The following is a 20,009-nucleotide window of genomic DNA, read 5'->3' as shown; positions in this document are numbered from 1 at the left end:
TTTGCAGGAAATCGCAATTTCCTGAACCACAAAATAAAATTCTTGTTATACTCTTTAAAATACGTTAGGGGTGTTAATGCAAATTTAAGTTTACAGTTGTGCTACTTCTACTTGAGTGACAGAAAGGAAGAGATTTTCTCTGGTGTCTCACATTTTGAACACCATCGTTTTATTTGTTATACATTCATTTGTAGTTACTGCAACAGAACATAACAAAAAAGGTATGCAGATTTTTATTAGATTGACTATTTTGAAAGTCAGCTTTTAAAAGGAAGGATGTGGCAATCAGCACTGCTGATACCTGAAGCAGTGTTTTTCTTGTACTGTCCTCTTCCTCTGTCTGTGGGCCAAAAGAAGTCAGATAAAAGTCACACAGGTCACACTTGAAACAGAATATCTGATACGGTGTTGCAGTCGTTGGCCTTTGACACATCAGGGTGGAAATGGTGAGTACATGTTGCTCTGGTCCATGACTCAGTCTCAGCAGCAACTCCTTTTTCATCTTTTAGCCTCGTGCGGCGATTCAGGCCACAAGGGCCACTCCTCATCTGCGTCACCCGGAGTTATGCTCAAAGCACCTCAGATCGTTACTCTGGCACTCTGTGTGTTTTGACACATGCTTATTATTTTTTTCTTCCAATTTTTCTGTTTCTGTAGATTCTCTGTTGTGCCTTTTCAGGGAATTAAGGATCAATACTATGGATTTTCTGGATGAGCCCTCTGAGTTTTCGTTCTTGTTTTTTCCCCCCCCCTGATCCAAGCTGCAAAGTCGTGCCATTTGCTGTACTTTTCAAGTCCTGTCTGGCTGAGGAAATAATGTTGACCTCAGTTATGTGATTTTTATATTCTTTTCAAGCGGAAAACAACACATTGATAAACTCACATAGGATTCATTCACAAGTGGTAACATAACAAGTGTGCTAAAAATTGTAATTGGCAAGGACATGCACAAATGTCAGGCACAGTGCCTCTAATCTGTTTCTCACGGTGTCACACCTCCCAGAGCAACAGCTCAATACTAGCTGCAACTGGAACTTGGAATTGGTGGTGCAAAAAGGAATAAATCTAGTATTGTGTCTTTGTGCAGAGCTGACCTGTACATGCAAGTTATGCTGCTGCTAAAGCTGTCATTGTCATGAGGCGAATATTTATATTTAGAGAGACATTGTTAGTTGTTTTTGTTCTATATAGTTTGAATAAACAGATATCTTCATATACATATCCAGAATCTGCAGGCATAGGACACTGGGACACAAAGCTTGGTGGTTTCCATCTGCAGCCTGCTTGTATCCAGAGTGCCATCAACCAATTAGGAATTGTGTTATCTGTTGTCCAGAAAATTGTCGGTTTCCCTCAGCAACTGTCAGTGGACTAGCTGACTGGCTCCCAAATAGAGATCCAACGTGACAGAAACCACTAATTTAGAACAATGTTGAATATTCCTAATGTGAAATCTTTGCTGTCTCTGCCTCCACAGTTCAAAGTGTGTCCAAAGAGTCAGTGTGTGTCCACTCCAGGCCATCGTACTGACCTGTTCCTGAGAGATCCTGGAAGTGTTCTCATCACAGATTTCTTTGGTAGTGTCCGCAAAGTTGAGCTCACCATGGATGCCATCAACTTGACTGACCCCATCAAGCAGATGGAGGAGGAGTAAGTTTAATTTATTTGTTTTTTTGTTAATGGCAAAAGGTATGCATCAATCAAACTAGAATAAAAACAGGATGGCAACCTGCTAGAAACTAAAAATCAGTGGGTGCCTGGTGATTAACTTTGCATTTGGCAAAAAAGTAGCAGAGGTCTAGAATGCAACACACTCAACCTTTTGGTCTATGAGGTTCTGGCTGGGCAATTAATTAAAGTAATCTGTTAAGTAGTATAAGTTAATGTGACTTTGAATATGTAAATGGATACAGATTTGCGATTTCTTTTCAGCTATTTATGGTAGTTAATCACTGTATTATCTGACTGCATCTAATTTCCAACTTATTGCCGTTTTATCACCTTCTTGATGGACCGAGGTTGAGTGGTTGCAGACCTTGTCCCCCCTCTTTGAAACAATCATTTCAAAGGCAATGGCACTGCGAGTTCATTGCATGCAATTGCAATTATTTTGGCACCACTGTTTTCCCAAATGTGACTGTAGCATTAAAGATACTTGTGCAAAAATAAGTTGTTCACAAATTGTTTCCAGCTTTTCAAAATGAACTAAAGGTAACAACAGAAAGGGAGATTAAAGGTAGATATTAAAGGGATATGAAATGAAGTTGAACATGGGCTGGGCTGTACTTTCATGATGACATGAGGGGGGGCGACCCTTATAAAATACTCTCATTTAGGCCAGCCTCACTGCCAGCAGCCAAATTCATTTTGTGTTCAGTTTCCAACTAACCAGCCTTTGATTTCTGTTTAGTACACCTCCCATCAGTGATATTGATTCCTCTGCTAATGATGTGTTGATTGGCCTGTTTCTGGAAGATTAAAGCACTCAGTGGCTGTCACTATGACTACCATGTGGTGGTTTTAAGACCTGATTGTAAAGTTGACCAATGACATGTTTGTCTTGGGTAATGGTGCTGCTCATTTAGAACGCATTTACTGCTTTTATAATCAATAATGACACTGAAAACATTATTTCAGAGAGAAGCGGAGCTCATAATTGGGCATCTTCATTGTCAGCCTTCAGACTTAATCCAGTCTGTCTTCATAAGTGGCAGTGAGTAATGAGCAGTGTTTGCTTTAGATGATCTGTGGCGCTACCCTGTGGTGAATTGCACATATCCAAATTGGTGCATGCTTACATTTTGTGATAAATAGGTTGAGCCACTAGATGGCTGTAGAGAGCTGTCAAACCTTTTCTCTGTGCCTCACGATGTATTGTTTGCTTTATCACCAAGCTCCACTAATGCCATAATAAGCACAATCATCAGGAGTTTTAGGAAGCACACAGCTATTGCAAACAGTTTCCATACACTGATTCTCTAAGCTGCAGGAACAGATGTTTACTGTGTTCAACCTAAAGATGCAATGGGAATTTAACTTTATTAATGATAATACCACCACTCCCCCAACCCTTTGTATTAATTTCATTAACTGGGTTTTAATTGAACCACTGGGAAGTATTAAAGAATCTAATGTGGTTGGCTGCTAATTAGTAATTAGAGGCAATTACAATACTGATTTTAGTCATTGGCTGTTTGTGGCCCCGGGCAAGTTACTCATTGCACACAACTTCCCCTATTACTTTAATATCGATTACAGCCAGCACATTAGTCCTGCTGATCCTCATGCAGCACAGAAACACCAACACAATGTTATTGAGCTAGCTGTTGGCCTAATTCAGTCCTAGAGAGAGACGTTTTATCTCCATTTCTGATGTAAGAACCAGCAATCACCCGATTCATTTGAAGTTTAACAGCACTAAGTTTACTGATTCACCAAAGTGCTTGCAGTGTCTTTGTACTTTGTTGATGTTGGGAAGACTAACAACATTTATTGTCATTTTGTACGCCCTCTCAGGGTGTTTCCTCAGCCACATTCGGACTTGACTGATAATGCGGTGACAGGAAGCTTTCTGTGCTTCTGTTGGGTCTGGACAGCATTGTAGCAGTGGGGAGATTACAATACAAGCATGTGGAAAATAATAGCCATGACCTCATTACTGCAATAATTTAAATTAATGTAGTCATCAGCGTTGGCATTAATAAATAATTATTCATAATTTAACGTGTGAAGATGTTTAAAACCTATTAAGGGGTCTTTGTGAATGGAAGGGTTCAACGTGTTTGCAAGGTTTTACCAGTGTAAAATATTACATGTAATGGAATTAGACTATTCAAAGGCTGATTATCCATAACTGGCCATGAAATAAGAGTTAAAAAAGCAATTTTTGACAGTTTTGCAAAGTCTTAGCACTCGATATGTTCTGTTTTTTTTTTTCTTTCTTTTTTTTGATTAAATGTTAGAAGGTGTGTGTCAGGAAAGAAAAGGTTTCATTTTAACACAAAAAATATATATTTGCAGGGCTAATGAATTTCAGGAATAGAGAGCCCAGATTTATGCAGAGATGCCTATTTAAAATGCAAAGTGTCTCTCTATACTTGAATCAAAGAAAGATGAGCAAGAGTGCCAAACAATAAGGCAGTTGAGGCTGTAATTATTAGTGTGGTGGTGGTGGGGGGCATCACAGGTTTGCTCTGGGTTTTATTAACATCACTTACCTCAGTTGATTGATTTTGTTGTTTGAAAAAGAAAAAGCGATTCTTTAGACTGTTTTGCTATTTTTATAGAAGAAAATAAATTTTTATGGGTTTTCACATTTGAAAAGCGAGGAGCTGAAACCAGCTTATCTTTGTACTGTGGTAAGCCCTTTTCACACATGAATTTTGGACAGGTTTGGGAGAAACGGGTCGGGATATTTTCCACAGTTGTCCTTTGTCACGTGTAGCAAACAGCAAGCAATAGTCCTCTTCAAATGTGTTTGCACTCCTGAAAATACTCTTTGCAGTTCAGGTGAGGGAGCTATGTGGATAGAGCATGCAGGAGGCACCAGACTATTACCTGCACAATGGTGCAATCGAATATCATGCAGCCTTTGTACAAGGGAGACCAGCTGATGTCCAAACCTGCTGTATCTGATACATGTCTGTGCTGGGCGCATGGTTGAAAACAGTGATGAATGCCTGAAAGAAAAAATAAGGAAAAAAATGTAGTATATTCAGTTAGTGTTGATCTCTAATTGATCTTTATTTACAACCATATTTAAAGTAACCATGCTGCATGCTTTAAGAGTATTAAATCCCATGAATTGGCACTCCCCTGAGAAACCAACCTTCACCCTTTTGCCAGCACTTCTGGATCATCTCAAAAAGCAATCACTAAATCGATGTCAGAAACTGGATCTTTATGAAACCTTTGTCCAGATGTCGTTGCGAAAGTTAGAAAATTGTGTTTCATAAGACCTGAAAATGGGTTGTAGTGAGCTCAGTGTGTTCCCACAGAGAGAAGATCACAGATGTCCTCGGAAACAAGCTGTTATTAAATATAGTGCTGCTTTAATCCACTTTTGTCAGCTTGTTCTGCCTCTCAGACAAGTGGAGGAGGACATTTAGAGAAGATGTGTACATGTGTGCGAGTGTACACATGTGCCTGTCTCATTTTCTAGCTCGCATTCGCCTCTCTCACTCCCATAACCTGTCGTACATTTCTAAACATCAATTTCTTCCTCAGAACAAGCCCTTACATTAAGTGAATGGCACTTGATGGTGAAGACGTTTTAATGGACCCTCTCGATCCGCAACGTTATACATAAGCTTAACACTGTAATGACATTGTGTAGTTCCTCACTCTCAGCCATCGGTGGTTGTTGACCGTAACACGTCCTCCTCTGGGCTACACGAGCTCCCAGAGTAATTACAACTATCAAATTAAGCTGAATTCATATCCCATTGAGTATAAAATATACTTAATGTAATTTGTGACCTGCAGGACTGGATTGTGTCTGCAAAAACTGTTTGAGCTGCTGGCAGAGTAAAAAAAAAAAAAAAGGAAATTTGTTTAACCTAAAGACTGCAGCTGGAGACGGCATTGATATCAGAACTAGAGAGGGGGGGGATGAATTTAGGCACATCCCTTTTAATAAGCAGAGAGGACTTATAATGCCTCTCCAAAAAGGTCTTTGTGGAAAATAAAGTAGAAAGTAGTTTGAATTGAATTAGAGCTCATTTCTAATGTTGAGGAAAAAAAGGGTGGAAGATCCCAGCGGTGACACATCTGTGCTTTCAGTGACATGTTTCTTGTGGCAGAGAAGCTTGGCACGCACCGAAGGCTCAGCAGGAAGTTGGTTCCCTGCTTACCAGTCCATACGCTTTACTACTATCTGTTTTGTGTGAACACCTTCTTCTCTTCATCACACGCGAGAAGAGACTGTGTGTCTGTGTCAGTGTGACATGAAATGGCCAGAGAGAAAAATGATGGGTAAAAGTAACTTTGAGTGAAGAAAGACACAAATAGAAGAACAGGTTTCAATCATCAAGTGGCTGGAGGTGTGTCATGATGGCTCACAGGGGAGATGTGGCTCACTTTGTCTGACCTAAATTTTGCTGAAAGACGGTCAGTCCTGAACCTCCACTTGACGGTAAACCTTAGCTCTGACCCCCGTTTGACTTTGTGTCAGAATTTTTTATTTTAGGCTTGTTTGTAACTTTCAAGGTTGCTGTCATCCGGACATCGGTGACTGTCAGGTTGATGTACCTCATGGATTTATTCAGACAAACCCCCTAACAGAGCTACTTTACAGGTGCATTTTGTGTCATATGTACATTTAAATAAATGACTGTGTGTTTATGGTGTATGGTGCTGTAGCTTGTGAGGGCGCTGCCTTTGCCCTTTAAACACAGTTTGATCAACTGCTCTTCATGTTGTTGGACTAAAATAATTTTATTGTGACTGTAGAAACATTGTGGCCATTCTCGACTTATCCTCTTGCAGATATCTAGTGATTTGTGACATTTGCAAAGGTATGGGCTTAAACGTTTGTCCTTCAGAGCAACCTGATTTAGGCTGATTCTTTCAGAATGATGGATACCTTATTCTGAAATACTAAAGGCGTGTCTGGTGGTTTTTTTTAAATTGACCACTGAGAAGTGAAGACAAAGCTGAATAAAGTAAACCGGAACAGTATGTCGATGTCATGTAGAGTCAGCCAAGAGCTGATGAAATGCTCTTTTTAATAATAATGGATTGGATTTATATAGCGCTTTTCAAGGCACCCAAAGCGCTTTACAATACCACTATTCATTCACTCTCACATTCACACACTGGTGGAGGCAGCTACGGTTGTAGCCACAGCTGCCCTGGGGCAGACTGACAGAAGCGAGGCTGCCATATCGCGCCATCGGCCCCTCTGGCCAACACCAGTAGGCGGTAGGGTAAAGTGTCTTGCCCAAGGACACAACGACCAGGACAGAGAGCCCGGGGATCGAACCGGCGACCTTCCGGTTACAGATACGCTTCCCAACCCCCTGAGCCACAGTCGCCCTATGCTATTATTTCCAAATTTTAATTTTCCACAGTTTGTAAACTCACTAAATTTTATAATACGACACAAATTTAAACAAAGAAGAACAGACTTAGCACTAGTGGGTATATATAAAATCTGTAAAATGAGAACCCAAAAGAAGCTAGTTTCCGTAGAGCAAAAACAACAAACACCAGCTGACAACAAATATGAAAGCGATCCATATGAGTGTTGAAGCTGAATGTGCAGCTGCCTCTGACTTCATTGATTTCTGCATCGATGTTCACTGGGGTTTTAGAAGAATTAGTGCAGAGTGCATTGCGAATGTACAGGGGGCTCAGGAGTTTGAAGCCCTTCTAACACTTCTTCTTCAGTGAAAATGTGGAGAGTGGACTACTCGGAGTATAGATTTTTGTTGGTGAGTGACTCAATGAATTATACTGTGATGGGTAGTGATATGCAGGCAATCTCTTCCAATCACATCCTCTACTTTAAAGATGATTTTGACACTCATCTGATGTTCCAGGATAACTTTCATTAATTTATCTAGAAGGAGAAAAAGGGGAGGTCATTTGCATCAAAATGCATACAACTGACTGTCGGAGACACACACACCTGAGCTGCACACAGACTGCCAACGGAAACACTGAGTCTGTTACTCTTCCTGACAGCTTTTCTTCATTACTGAATGATGGTGTTCCACGTAACAAAAGCCAAATGTATGAGTGCTATTTGCTTTCTTGAGTAAATGCTCAAAGCGTGCTGTTTTGTGTGTTTTGTTTTTCAGTCCTGTAAATGGAGAGGAGCAAAAAGAGGTGTACTCGTACGCGGACCAGCTGCCAGTGTCTGAGATCATCCATCAGGTAAGACACCGATACTAAACCGCACGAGGAAGCCCATGTCGCTACAAATGAGGTGTTTGTCAAATACCTTTCATGTAAGTTTTCATGCTGGTCAACTTTTATGTGTCTTTTATGTGTTTGCGTATGCAGAGCTTCTTCTTCTTTTCTTCCCTGGCTCTTGTGTTTTGCTTCTTTTGTTGTTGTTGTTATTTTCAAGTGTGTCCATGCTCCTCCTTAATTTGGACACAGAACAGAAAGTTATGTGCAACATCCACCAACAGATGTCTTTGTGCCGTTTCCATGGTGACATCTCTAAGTGTGAAATGCAACTGCCTCCCGGTCTCGGTGCGGAGGGGCCACCATGAAATCCAGCAGAAAGGATAGGCAGGATTGTGGAAAAGAATTGTGCATTCACCTCATTCCCAAATGAATTGTGACTTTCACTCGGGTCGACCTTCACAAATGAACACCTCTTCCTCCTCAATCCAGCTTTAGAATGCGCGCTGTGCATTCAGAATAGCCCGACTCTAGTCTTGTATTACTCTCGTAAGATTTTTCCATTATGAGACTATTAAAAATACAATTTCCGTATTTCTACTTCAACTTATGCCTCACAAAAGTAAAGAATCCACATTAATCTTTGCCTCGAGCAAGAGTAGACATTATTGGTGATTACATTTGGGGTTCAGCCTTGCGAGCTGCCCGCCTTTTTAAAATACAGAGAGTGGACACGTTAATATCGACGTGTACACAGTGCATTTGCAGGGCAAGACCAGATTTGATTGAACTTTGGAAACCTAAAAAGTCACTTTGTATGCACTCTGAATGTGGAGTGTGCTGCTTAGTTTTTCTTTGCGTGGTTTAATTAGTTCCTGCACATGTAAATGCGATGTATGATGATCAGATGAAATGTGGTGAACGGAGCATCTAGTTAGTTTTGCTTTTACTGACATGTTTTTTTTAGCTTTGCATAGCGCTCATCTAACATAGCATTATTCAGGTGCAATACTGCATATTGTCTGAACATTGCATGCCGTCAAAGTCATTTTACATTGTGGGCCACATACAGCACACTTTGATCTTCAGTGGGCCGACACAGTGAAACTTTCCTGTCTGTCAGTCTTAATTTGAACTTAATTTGTGAGATAGCTCAATATAAGTGCAAGTTAAACAGTATGTCTCAGTTTTTCTACATGACAAAAAAATCCTGCTGTAGTGAATGAAAGAAATCTGTCTGCATGACTCTTTGTGCTTAAGTAGATAGTGGGGAAAAACAGGAACGTTTCTTTTATGACTTAATTAATGTATTTAAGAATGGATGCCTTCCTTCACATTTTCAAAAGTCGTCCAATGAGCCGGATTGTAGTCGTTGCTGGGCGTATTCTGGCCTCTGAGCCTTATGTTTGACACCCCTGTTCAAACAGACACATTGAAGCTTTGCCTAATCTAATTAGTGAAAATAATTGGCCAGATGATAGCTGAAGGATAAATTGTATTAAGCCACAACATTTTCTTGGTTCTTTTTTTTCAGTCTTTTTTGTTTCTTATTCTTTGTTCTTCAAACAGTTTTAGCCAATGTTTATATTTGTCGAAATGCTAAATGGTCTGTTTGGATTTAACCAAACTTTATGACTGTTTTTTTTTTTTTAAAGTAAAGTTTATTTAACATCTCTAGAGACTGATTAGCTCTGGCATTCCAGCATGAAGGAATTAAACTGAAGTAAACTACTAGACATATTTTAAACTCAATGAAGCTGGTCATATTTACAGTGAGCATCTAGGTTCATATAAATGTGGGCCAACATCATATATTGGTAAAATTAACTTATGATTAAAACAAATTTTTCCCAAGGCAAGCCACAGTAAGCTGTCTGCATTTTAATAGACTGGTGAAAGCCCTGTGCAACCTTTCTTTGGATTAGTTAAATGTTAACCAGCCATCCACAGTGGAAAAACCCACAGATAATTAGCACCATAATCCCTTTTTTTTTTTTTTTTTTTTTTTTTGTAGATTCAGCTCATTCATCTGGGATAAGGTTGTTATTCCAGATTCAGCCATGAAAATGGATCAAGCAGAAATGTAGACTGTTGGGACCAAAAAACGAGTTGACATATGACAGTTGACGCTGATACATGATACAGGTGATGAACACCTGACAACGTCCAGGCAAAAAGACAGCATATCAAAAAATATTTCTACCTTCTCCATTGAGTGACAGCTTCCACAATGTGGAGCTCTAATGTAAAAAAAAAAAACAGAAAGGCAAACAGAAAATCAGACTGTGCTTTTGTTGAGGCTCAAAGAGTGATCCAAAGTCATTTTGTTCTGCTGACATCATGCAGCGTGAAAGATGGCAAGCTGATCAGACACCGTGAACACTTCATCAGACAAAGATTTTTTTTTTTAGTCTGAGTAATATTACACTATAACTAGGTTCTCTTGCTTCAGAATATATTGAAGCATTTAGGACATAATAGTCAGAAAAGTCCCACAGGAGCTGATGAAAAGAAAATAGAGCTAAAAGAAGAATGAATAATGAACTTGGATTGAAGAGGAGGGCAGTCATAACTCCAAATTATTGTTCATTTTGCTCAGTGTCTGCTACAACAACCTTATTTTATTAACAATATTTCAGTTCGATTGAGTAGTAGCAAGCTAAAATATGTTCATTTAATAAATGAAATGGTGCACCACAAACAGTTTTATTGTTTTATGTTAATAAAAAGCCTTTTTGTCTACATAATAGATGCTTCCTAAAGTCTATGTTAGCAGTGTCCCTCCAGTGCGTATTCTGCACTTAATGGATTCACCTTGTCGTTTTAATATCTGTTTATAATAAGCATTCAAGACTTAGTTCTTCCTTACAGTAAGTCTTAGTCATAGGCATGCTGTCTAAACTTAATGGGATGTCATCTTGCAAAGCCTTCGAGAGATCATGGATTAAAGTGAAAATAAAATTGGACTATTTAATACAACAGTTTTTCTGCTGAGCAAAATGTGACAGTTGAGCAATTGTTTCTCTCACTTGAGAGAAGTCGTAGGTTGAAATACTAAGGATTTGAAAGTACAGCCCTCCTCCTGCAGCTCATGCATCTCTTTCTTAATGAGTACGGCTGTTTATGATTGACAAGCCACTGCCAGAAAGCCAGCGCAGGAGTTAGTCTTTTTTTAATAGCTAATCATTAAAAGCCATTCAAAATGAAATCAGCAGCTTACTCTCACAGAGAAAAATAACAACAATCTCTAAAACCAACCTGAGGCTAATGCTATCATGCAATTTTGTCAGTCTTGTAAGCACTTTATGATATTGACATTTTTTTCCGTTTATTCTCATCTACTTTTTTAGTTCCTTTTGTGATAGATTACTTTTTAATGTGAACTTTAAAGTTTGTGCAGTTATTCTCTGTGTAAATATCAACTTTTCCTGCAGGATTTCTCATACTCAGTCAGGATTTACACCATCAGAGTGAAATGCCTGGACACAGAAAACACATTTTCTAGACTAGATTGTCTTAGGTTTGAGGATAAGGACTAGAGGAGGGGAAGAATTTTTTGTCAGACCACTGATATCAAATGAATGATTGTTATGGATTTTGCCTAATGATGCCAAAAAATTATTATACCAGATTACTACTACAGTAAATTACCTTGGCTTTCAAGGTGATTTGAGATGCTTAACCAAGTGTCCAAATGGGCTTTGGGATTTTGAACCAAAGCCTGGATTGAAGCAGCTGTTTTTGAGGGGTCTGAAGAACAGTGGTCTGCACTTCTGTTAAAAGGGGTACAATGATCACTTTGAGTCATTTGTAAAGGATAAACATTTGAAATGCTTCTGATTCAGGCTTCAATGGCCACAGTAGAGCTGCTGTCGCTGTCGTTTGCTTTGATTCGTTCTTTTTTTTGTCTCCCTCATGTCAACAGACACTAAACTATTGGTGTTGATAGCAGAGGTCAAATCCAGCTGAACCGAGTAAATGGCAAAATATAAAAGAAAATCTTTGGGTCCTGCTGCTGGAAACATCACTGGCTGACACTGACTTTAGTCTGAACAAAGAAGTCACAGTTAGTTGGGCGAAATGAATGTAGCTGACCAAAGGCCTGAGTCCTGTCAGTTGCTTATTGAGTGTCATGATTGGAAACAGGAGGGGGTCTCCACAGCCAGCGGCACTTTAGGAAATTAGCTGAAGACTGCCCCAGATAAATGGCAAAAACTGGTCTCTTAGAGATCAGCTGCCTTCTCATATAAGAGTAGTTTATTAATTAAGGTTTTTTTTTTTTAGTAATAATCTCACTATTCAAAATAAAGGCAAACTAACAAAACAGTGGCTTATAGAGATGCTCTCCTTTAAAGCGCTGCTGTCTGCTACTTGATTTCATTTCTTGGTGCACTCTATTTTGGCTCCCTCCGGCTTCTCTTTATATGTGTGTGTGTTTTTGTTTTTTCCCCTCTCCCTCTTATATTTGCACCCAACAGACAAACACACTCGTCAACCCAGTGACCCCTGACAGAGATTTTGATTATAAGCCTGCACTCCTGCTGGATTGAAGATGGGAGTCCTGGCAGACTGAGTCATCTATCTGCCCGTCTCCAAAGTCCATCTGTACTGCAACAGAATGACCAGCGTCCATCAAGCCCATTGACAGTTCTCTTCTTGTTGATTAGCTGTCAAATAGTGTTCAGTACTCTCAGATATCTTATTGTTGTTGTTTTTTTTTCCATTTCCTATTAGACCAGACCATGGCTTGTAAATAGAAAAGTCATCAAAGTGACTAGATATATGGCTGGGCTGTATGGTGTGTAGACAAGCTTCTCTCATTGCGATTGTGGATGTGTGGATGTTAGGAGATGATTAATGCCCTGTCACTGTTGGCAGTTGTCTCACTAGTGCTTTCAGGGTTAGTCCCCTTGTCCTGACACCTTCTCTTTCCAAATTCACACATCTCATCCGATTGTCATTGCCAAATCACTGTGGGTTCATTTCTGGAAATAACTAGAAGGAACTCTTCTTCCCCCCTCCCTTCCTCTCATGTGTGTTGTACTTCTTTTCGCTTCCCTCGCTGCTGTGAGTCCTGGTCTCTGGCGTCAAATTGTTATTTGTTCTTTTGCCAGCTTGACGCCACCCCATATGGCTATAGAGAATTGAAAATGGAAACAGTGAAAATTAATGCTTCGCCTGCTTCCTAACCCTCTCCCAACCCTCCTACAGTATCCTCTTTGCAGCAGCAACTCTTTTCAGAGCTGAATGTTAGGATTGTATGGATCACAGGAACGGCTCACTGTGTCAGTCTCTGTTTAATCAAATATCAACTGGAATTTTCTTTGCTCAGTAATTATGAATAATATCCTCTAAAAAAAGAGAGAGACAAAACAAATCCTGCTTTATGAGAGACTAATGCACCCACTACTATTACTGTTTCAGTACTTGCGTAAGGCTTAAATGTCACAACAATACAGTGGAGTGTCCTGGCAGTGCACAGCAGCTGCTGTTCCTTCATTTGGCTTTGCACAACATAAAATTTGCTGCAGTTTTGACCTTGGAGTGCTAGTGTTTGGCAGGGTGTTTCGGAACTCCCTCAGTGACCATTAGCATCCTGCAAGCCCATGTTAATTAGCTCCGATCAATCAGATGGGTAGCTCTTAATTGATTGTACGGGCGAACTGAACACACAACACAATGTGTATTTAATGGTAACATGCTGCTTGAGTGTTGGTTCCTGTCCTTGGCAGTGAGATGTGAATGTTTTTGTCAGTGAAGGTCAGTGAACACTGGCTACTTAACTGCTTCCCTCTGACCTTCCTATTTCTAGTAGTTTTATCCTCTGCCTCCCACCTGAGTTTCCTTTTTCTATTTCGTTTTTACTTTGGGGTAAAAGGGCACAGATACAAAACTCTTATGCACATCTAATGACAGACTATAGCAGACATTTCCCACTTTATAAAGCTGCTATACAACCAAAGTTTCTATCAGTAATTTAGGGTATTGGTTAATTGACATAAAAGTAATACCTTAATCAAATAACTTACATTAACAGTTAAGTGTAACATTTCCAAACGTGAACTAATTTCACCCTCTCCTAATTTAATGTTAACATTTTTAATTTGGATTCCTCGCTCCATAAGATGCGTTGCTTCCGATTTTTAGTCCAGTTGTTGTGTAACTTGCCGCACCTCAGCCTTTTCTCCAAGTTTACGTTCCTTAAGAATAGCTTCTTGACAGCCGCCCTTCCACTGAGACCATTTCTGATGAAGATTCAGTGAATGGATCAACTGAAGTACCAGATGCATCTCTCAGGTCCCGAGTCAGGTCTTTGATGGACTTTTTTCCCCCTCTATTTCTCTGCTGTAGATTTTGTTTTTTTTACTCTACTTGTCCACTTTCCTCAGATTTTTAAGGACACACTTCACACCATGCTGAGATATATCAGTAATCCACTGAGAATCACCTGAGAATATCAAACTTTGTTATCAGATAAAGAAATGGGAACTAGTTATCCATTTGAAAGGCTGCTTAGTAACAAAGTGCCTAAATATACAATTTAAAGCACATTTTTAAAGACAAAACACTGGTTCATCCCTTGTGTTAGGTACCTCTTTATGCTTTAGTTTCTAAGTCAGTGTTAAGTGGTTTGACACTAATCTATAAGATTTGTTAATCACAATGACTGAACTAAAAATGAGTGAAAAAGCGTCCAGTGTCCAAAACAAATTGAAAAGCTTGGAGAACTTTTGCACTTTTTAAAGAATGATAAGAATATCTGGCTTCTTGGAAGCAACATATGAAAACAAGAAGTAGCTCAAGACTTTTTCAGAGCACAGTATATGTAAGTCAGCTGATATAAAGCTATTTATTCGGTCTTTGGGAGGTTTGCATTTGTTATTGTTCTTAACAAGTGCATCTTTTTTTCCTCTTATCCTTATAGTCTCCATTATATACTTTGTTACAACAGAGGTAACAAATGTAAAATGTTTCGCTAAGTACACTTACTAGACACAGGAGTAAAACAAAAATGTAAAGTATGCTTAAAGGATTACTTTATGTAAAAGTAACATTCGCTTGTTGTTTGATTATTTTGTAAAATCTCCCCCACATTATTGTTTAATATTAAGTTAAATAATCATTAGTTATTTGCAGCAAAATGGTGTGGTGGTCTTTTCTCCTCTTCTTATATCTTTAATATTCCCTTCACCACCTTCTTCGTATATGCTTCTCTCTGCCAGCTGTGCTGATGTGGCTTCCTGTCACAGTCACTCCATCTCCCTTTGGTCTTCTTCACCCCAGGGACTGCGTCTTAAGACGCACATGCACACCCACAAACAAATACAGTCACGCACACCTTTGCCTACAGCTGTCACAGAGGTCAACTGCCCCCTGACAGTCACACACTCCCATTCATCTCTTGAACATATCCAGCCACGCTCTGCCTCATCCGCCAGACTCATTGTCTTTCTGTCAGCCTTTTTGTGTCCTCCCCTGAGAGACTCCCAACTATTTTTGTCAAGTAATTCAGATTTACCTCTGATAGAGAATGCAAACAGAAAAACCTCACAGAATCTATGTGTTCATATATATAAATTGACTGTTGATGTGTTTCTAAATCAGTGACCTTGCCACGGCATTTCAAACGGGCACAGCAGTATTTGCGTGATTGTGTCAGCATCTCAGTGGGAGAGATCACTGTTGTTGCAGCTCAGTGTTCATTTGACAGGAAAAAATGGAGGGAGATGACTCAAGCATGCTGGAAAATTTAATTTGAATTTGGGGGGACGCCTCTGTTTCAACTGAACTGGAACAGACAGGTCAAATTTGACCGGTCTTTTGAAACAGTGAGGATTCAGCTTGCAGTGTCAGTGACAAATCAGAGCCTGTACCATGACTGCATAATTCTTTTTATAGTTATTTTGGAGAGATTTGGGTTAGAGGTCTGTTAACATGGCCAGTATTGTGCAGACGTTAGCCCTGGTGCCCAAGAAGGTTCCCCCTGCTAGAGCCTTTCTGTGTGGAAGTCTTTGCAGGTAGGATTGATTGATTGATTGATTGGTAATTTATTTCACATTTAGGTGCGAGAGTGAACTGTTGTCTGTCTCATTGACACCCTAGTAAGGATGTATTCAGCTGGCATAGGCTCCAACCTCCCACTGTGTAAACCATGACTGGATGTCGAATTCTGGATACACATTTAAGATGATGAATGGATGGTCTGTTAATGCTGGTAATATAAGACGTTGTTAATATATATATCTGACTAATCTGATCGTTTTAGTCTCATAATAATAGAAGTTAGAGTTTGAAGTGTATAAATACTTAGGATTAGATTAGAGGTGTTGACCAGTAGCTCTCATTCTATGTTTATATCTACACATAGTATTGCAGATGCACTCTGTGTACAACCACTGTAGCCACAGAATATGTACAGGTAAGGTAAAGTGCACTTGAACCAAAAACATGCCTTAATCTGGGGTTCTGCACAAATCCAAGCTATTGTCACCCGTGTAGGCAGATGAATTGTATACTCTAGTCATGGATTTATTTCAAATGACTAAAAATAATTTAAGAGGAAAAAAAGGTGTTTGTTTTTTTTATTTGACACTTTTACACTAAAAATCTGTGTTTCTCAGTTTCATTAGCACTCGGTGGATATAGCTTGAGCATATTTGATGGACAGTTGTTTAGTAACATGAAAAAAAAACACACACCCACAGCTGGCCTCAGAATCTGACTCATTCAGTAAATCTCTCTCATTTAAAATAAATGAAAGTGATCTGACTTTGTCAGTAAATAGTGTTGATAAGAAAGTAAGAAAGTCTTCAAGGCCTTTAACTCCGGGCTATTTTTGGATGAAACACCCACTGCGATGCCTGTTATGTCTGATGTCAGACAAACAAGACCAAAATCAGTCATCTGAGAAGCTTCCTTAAGTTTAGTCAGTATCTCAAAAAAAGCATGATTCAGATGCTGAAAACATGTCTCTTTTCAGCTTCATTTTCTTCTCTGCTCACTTTAATTTATTCATAGGACTAGATGTTACAATCCTTGTCAGTGAAACGCAGCACTTGCCCTGAGTGGGTTAGAGAAGCCTTCTAGGTGGGGTGAGTTTGCTGCTTATCATATGGTGATGTTTCCACCATTGCAGCACACCAGTTGTGTACGCCGCCGAGGCAGTCGGATCAGTCTGATCAGACTGGACAGTATGTTGCTTTGTGCCCACTGGTCATTTGGATGCCCACACCACCGCCTTTGGCTCCTTCCATAGTGGCTGCTTTTTCCATCAACATTGGAAAGCTCTTTGACCAACCATCTAAGCCCTCGGTTACCCACCTCATTCAGTGGCCTTCGATGGTTAAGAAGCCCATGCAGCCCACCTCCACAGGATGTAACCTCACTTTCCAGCTCCGGCCTTCTGCCTCATCTGCTGTGGTTGCATATGGCGGTTTATTCCTTACATATGCCCCTTCGATGGCACACGAAAGGATGTTTCTCTTGAAGTGCTGAACGCTAGTGGATACAGTATGTACTGTATGTAGGAAAAGTACTGGCTGTGGGAGATGGACGTTCTACAGAAGCACCTAACATTATACCTATGTTCATGTAAACGCACTTGGTGTGACTGATGCCTCCTTTAAAAAATCTTTTATTATCATGTTTGTTTTTGATGTTAAAATGAATATTCGCTGTTTATTCAGGAGAATAATCTAAGCAGAGAACACCAGATTTTTCTCCACCCCAGCTAACTCTCCAGCTCATTTGAAGGGAATACCGCCTCGTTCCCAAACCCACCTTGCTTCCAAAACTAGCGTGTGGTTAAAGTGAATACAATCGGAATATTCTGGCCAGTGTGTGCTGTACAAATGATGCTTCAAAAGGGAAGGTCTTTACCTTGGACCTCCAGCCTTGATCTGTCCACAAATACCCTAAAGCTTAGTTGTGCGCTTCAAACGCCTCTGCTTTAGCATTCTGGATGGCAGTGGCGCTCTATTGATTTGACTTGATTGAGCTGTTAAATAAATTTTGGCTCAGACGTAATCCAATTTTTACTGCTGTCCTCGGTCTTTCTACATAAGAAATTGGCAGCGTTGTCACGTAACCTGGACTTTCTATTGAAACGACAGCCTTGAGAAGATGTACACTGCAATGAGGCACGAGAACGCAGTCACACACGTTTCCTGAAATTAGGTTTTCGCCTCACTTACCAAAAGCTTTTAAACTAATAAGAAGAATAAAAAGAGTCGTTTTCACCAGGCAAAGCAATTAACATTCGTTATTCTAAGAAACATGTAATAATGCATGAATAGAATCAGGTGTTTTGCATGTGCGAGTGTGTCTATGGATCACTGTAATAATCATTGGGTCAATTTCATCATCATCACCCTGTCTTCACAAAATGAGATAAGCCTACTTTATATAACAGGAGCATTAAGTTGGCCATTGAAAAGACTGAGATGGGGCCATTGTTTAGCTTTGATTTAATTGGCTGATGGACAAAGTGTAGAGTAATTAGCAAGCAAAAAAACTCACCCAAATCTTAATGTAACAGAGTTATTTTAAATCATACAATTTCAGCCAGTGTTTGAGGTTTTAGATGCCAAAGACAGCATTTGGTGCTTGGCAGGTGGTTCTTTCAGATACTGCATATATTCAACAAACGGTACAGAACTCTTTCCTATCCTCTAATATACCCATACACATAAATACATCAGAGGATTCCACTCTTCTTATGCCAAATCAGCAGTCCTCACTGCTTATATGAAGGGAAATTCAGCAGAATATAACATTGCCTACTTGAGTGTATTTTCAAAGCAACTTAAGACTTTCAAAACGGAAACGCTGCCAGTCAGTCAACAGGATTTGATGAAATAAATATTCTATCTGCATCATCATTAACTCATTACACTGTATACTCTGATTTTATAATAGTACCCAGTGATCCCAAACAGTTTTTCTAGATCTTTAGAGCCCTTTAGTTAATACAGATATTAGATTTGTTTTATACTATCTGAAATTATTAAAATATTCAATTGTAAGTTTGAGTAAATTACTATTTAAACATTACAAATATGTGCCATTTCTCTAACTAGTTTAGTACATGCAACCACAATCATAAGGACTGCTGGACTGAGGTGGTGGGAGTGCATCTAGAGCCAAGACGCAAAAAAAGGGGGGGATAAATCTGTCGAATATGTCTGATATCGAGCCACTTCTGAACCAGAGGCAACTTCAGAAGCGTCTTAGGTTGGCTAAGGAGAAAAAGAACTGGACTGTTGTTCAGATGAAAGTAAATTTAGCATTTCATTTGGAAATCAAGGTCCTGGACTCTGGAGGAAGAGTGGAAAGGCTAGGTGTTTGAAGTCCAGTGTGAAGTTTCTGTGATAATTTGGGGCACCATGTCATCTGCTGGTGTTGGTGGTGGCCGATCCTCTGTGTTTTATCAAGTCCAAAGTGAACACAGCCATCTACCAGGAGATTTTAGAGTGCTTCGTGCTCTGAATTGTTGCCAAACTTTATGGAGTTGGCGATTTCCTCTACCAGCAGGGCTGAGCACCTGCCAACAGTGCCAAAACTAGTACTAAATGGTTTGCTGACCATGCTATTACTGTGTTTGGTGGGATAACCACCTTGCCTGACCCGATTTGTCAAGAGGAAAACGAGAAAGACGCAAAAATAGAGATGAAGGCTACCATCAAAGCAACCCAGGCTTCAATAACACCTCAGCAGTGCCACAACCTGATCGTCATAATTCACACTAAATGAGCCCCAACACAAAGTGTTGAGTATACAAAGTATACTTGAGTATACTTTTCAGATTGTGGACATTGTAAATCCTTTTTTATTTATCTGCAGGAATAAATAAACAAGTAAACAAACTAAAATAAAATAAACAAAGTCTTTAAATATTTCACTTGGAATATATCAGTTTACCTCATGTGAAATAAATTACAGAATATCTCTGGCCACAGCCATCTTTAAACTTCAGTCTTCATTTTAGTCTCAACTATACAGCTATAAAGTTCCATTACTATCTTGCAGATGTTGCTTTATCACAAAAACTGCCAGACGTAAATATGTGCTAAAAGAACTTAAAAAAGTAGGTGCCTCCAGGACCACATTTGCATGATGATGCGCACACACACACACACACGCAGACAGGCTGACTC

General features: G+C 39.6%; 1 protein-coding gene across 1 annotated transcript in view; it reads left to right on the top strand.

The window, feature by feature from the left end:
• The window catches only part of pigk (phosphatidylinositol glycan anchor biosynthesis, class K), a 38,301-nt gene that overhangs the window by 11,747 nt on the left and 6,545 nt on the right, over window positions 1-20,009 (top strand). The window contains exons 9-10 of the mRNA XM_082514317.1: window positions 1,478-1,650; window positions 7,803-7,878. Coding sequence (XP_082370443.1) covers window positions 1,478-1,650; window positions 7,803-7,878 — 249 coding nt within the window. The remainder of the gene's footprint in view (window positions 1-1,477; window positions 1,651-7,802; window positions 7,879-20,009) is intronic.

The sequence above is a fragment of the Aulonocara stuartgranti genome, assembly GCF_965226115.1.
Source record: "Aulonocara stuartgranti genome assembly, chromosome: 18".
Lineage (NCBI taxonomy): Eukaryota > Metazoa > Chordata > Actinopteri > Cichliformes > Cichlidae > Aulonocara > Aulonocara stuartgranti.
Note: the sequence above shows the minus strand (reverse complement) of the source record. Positions and strands in the feature narration are given on the sequence as shown.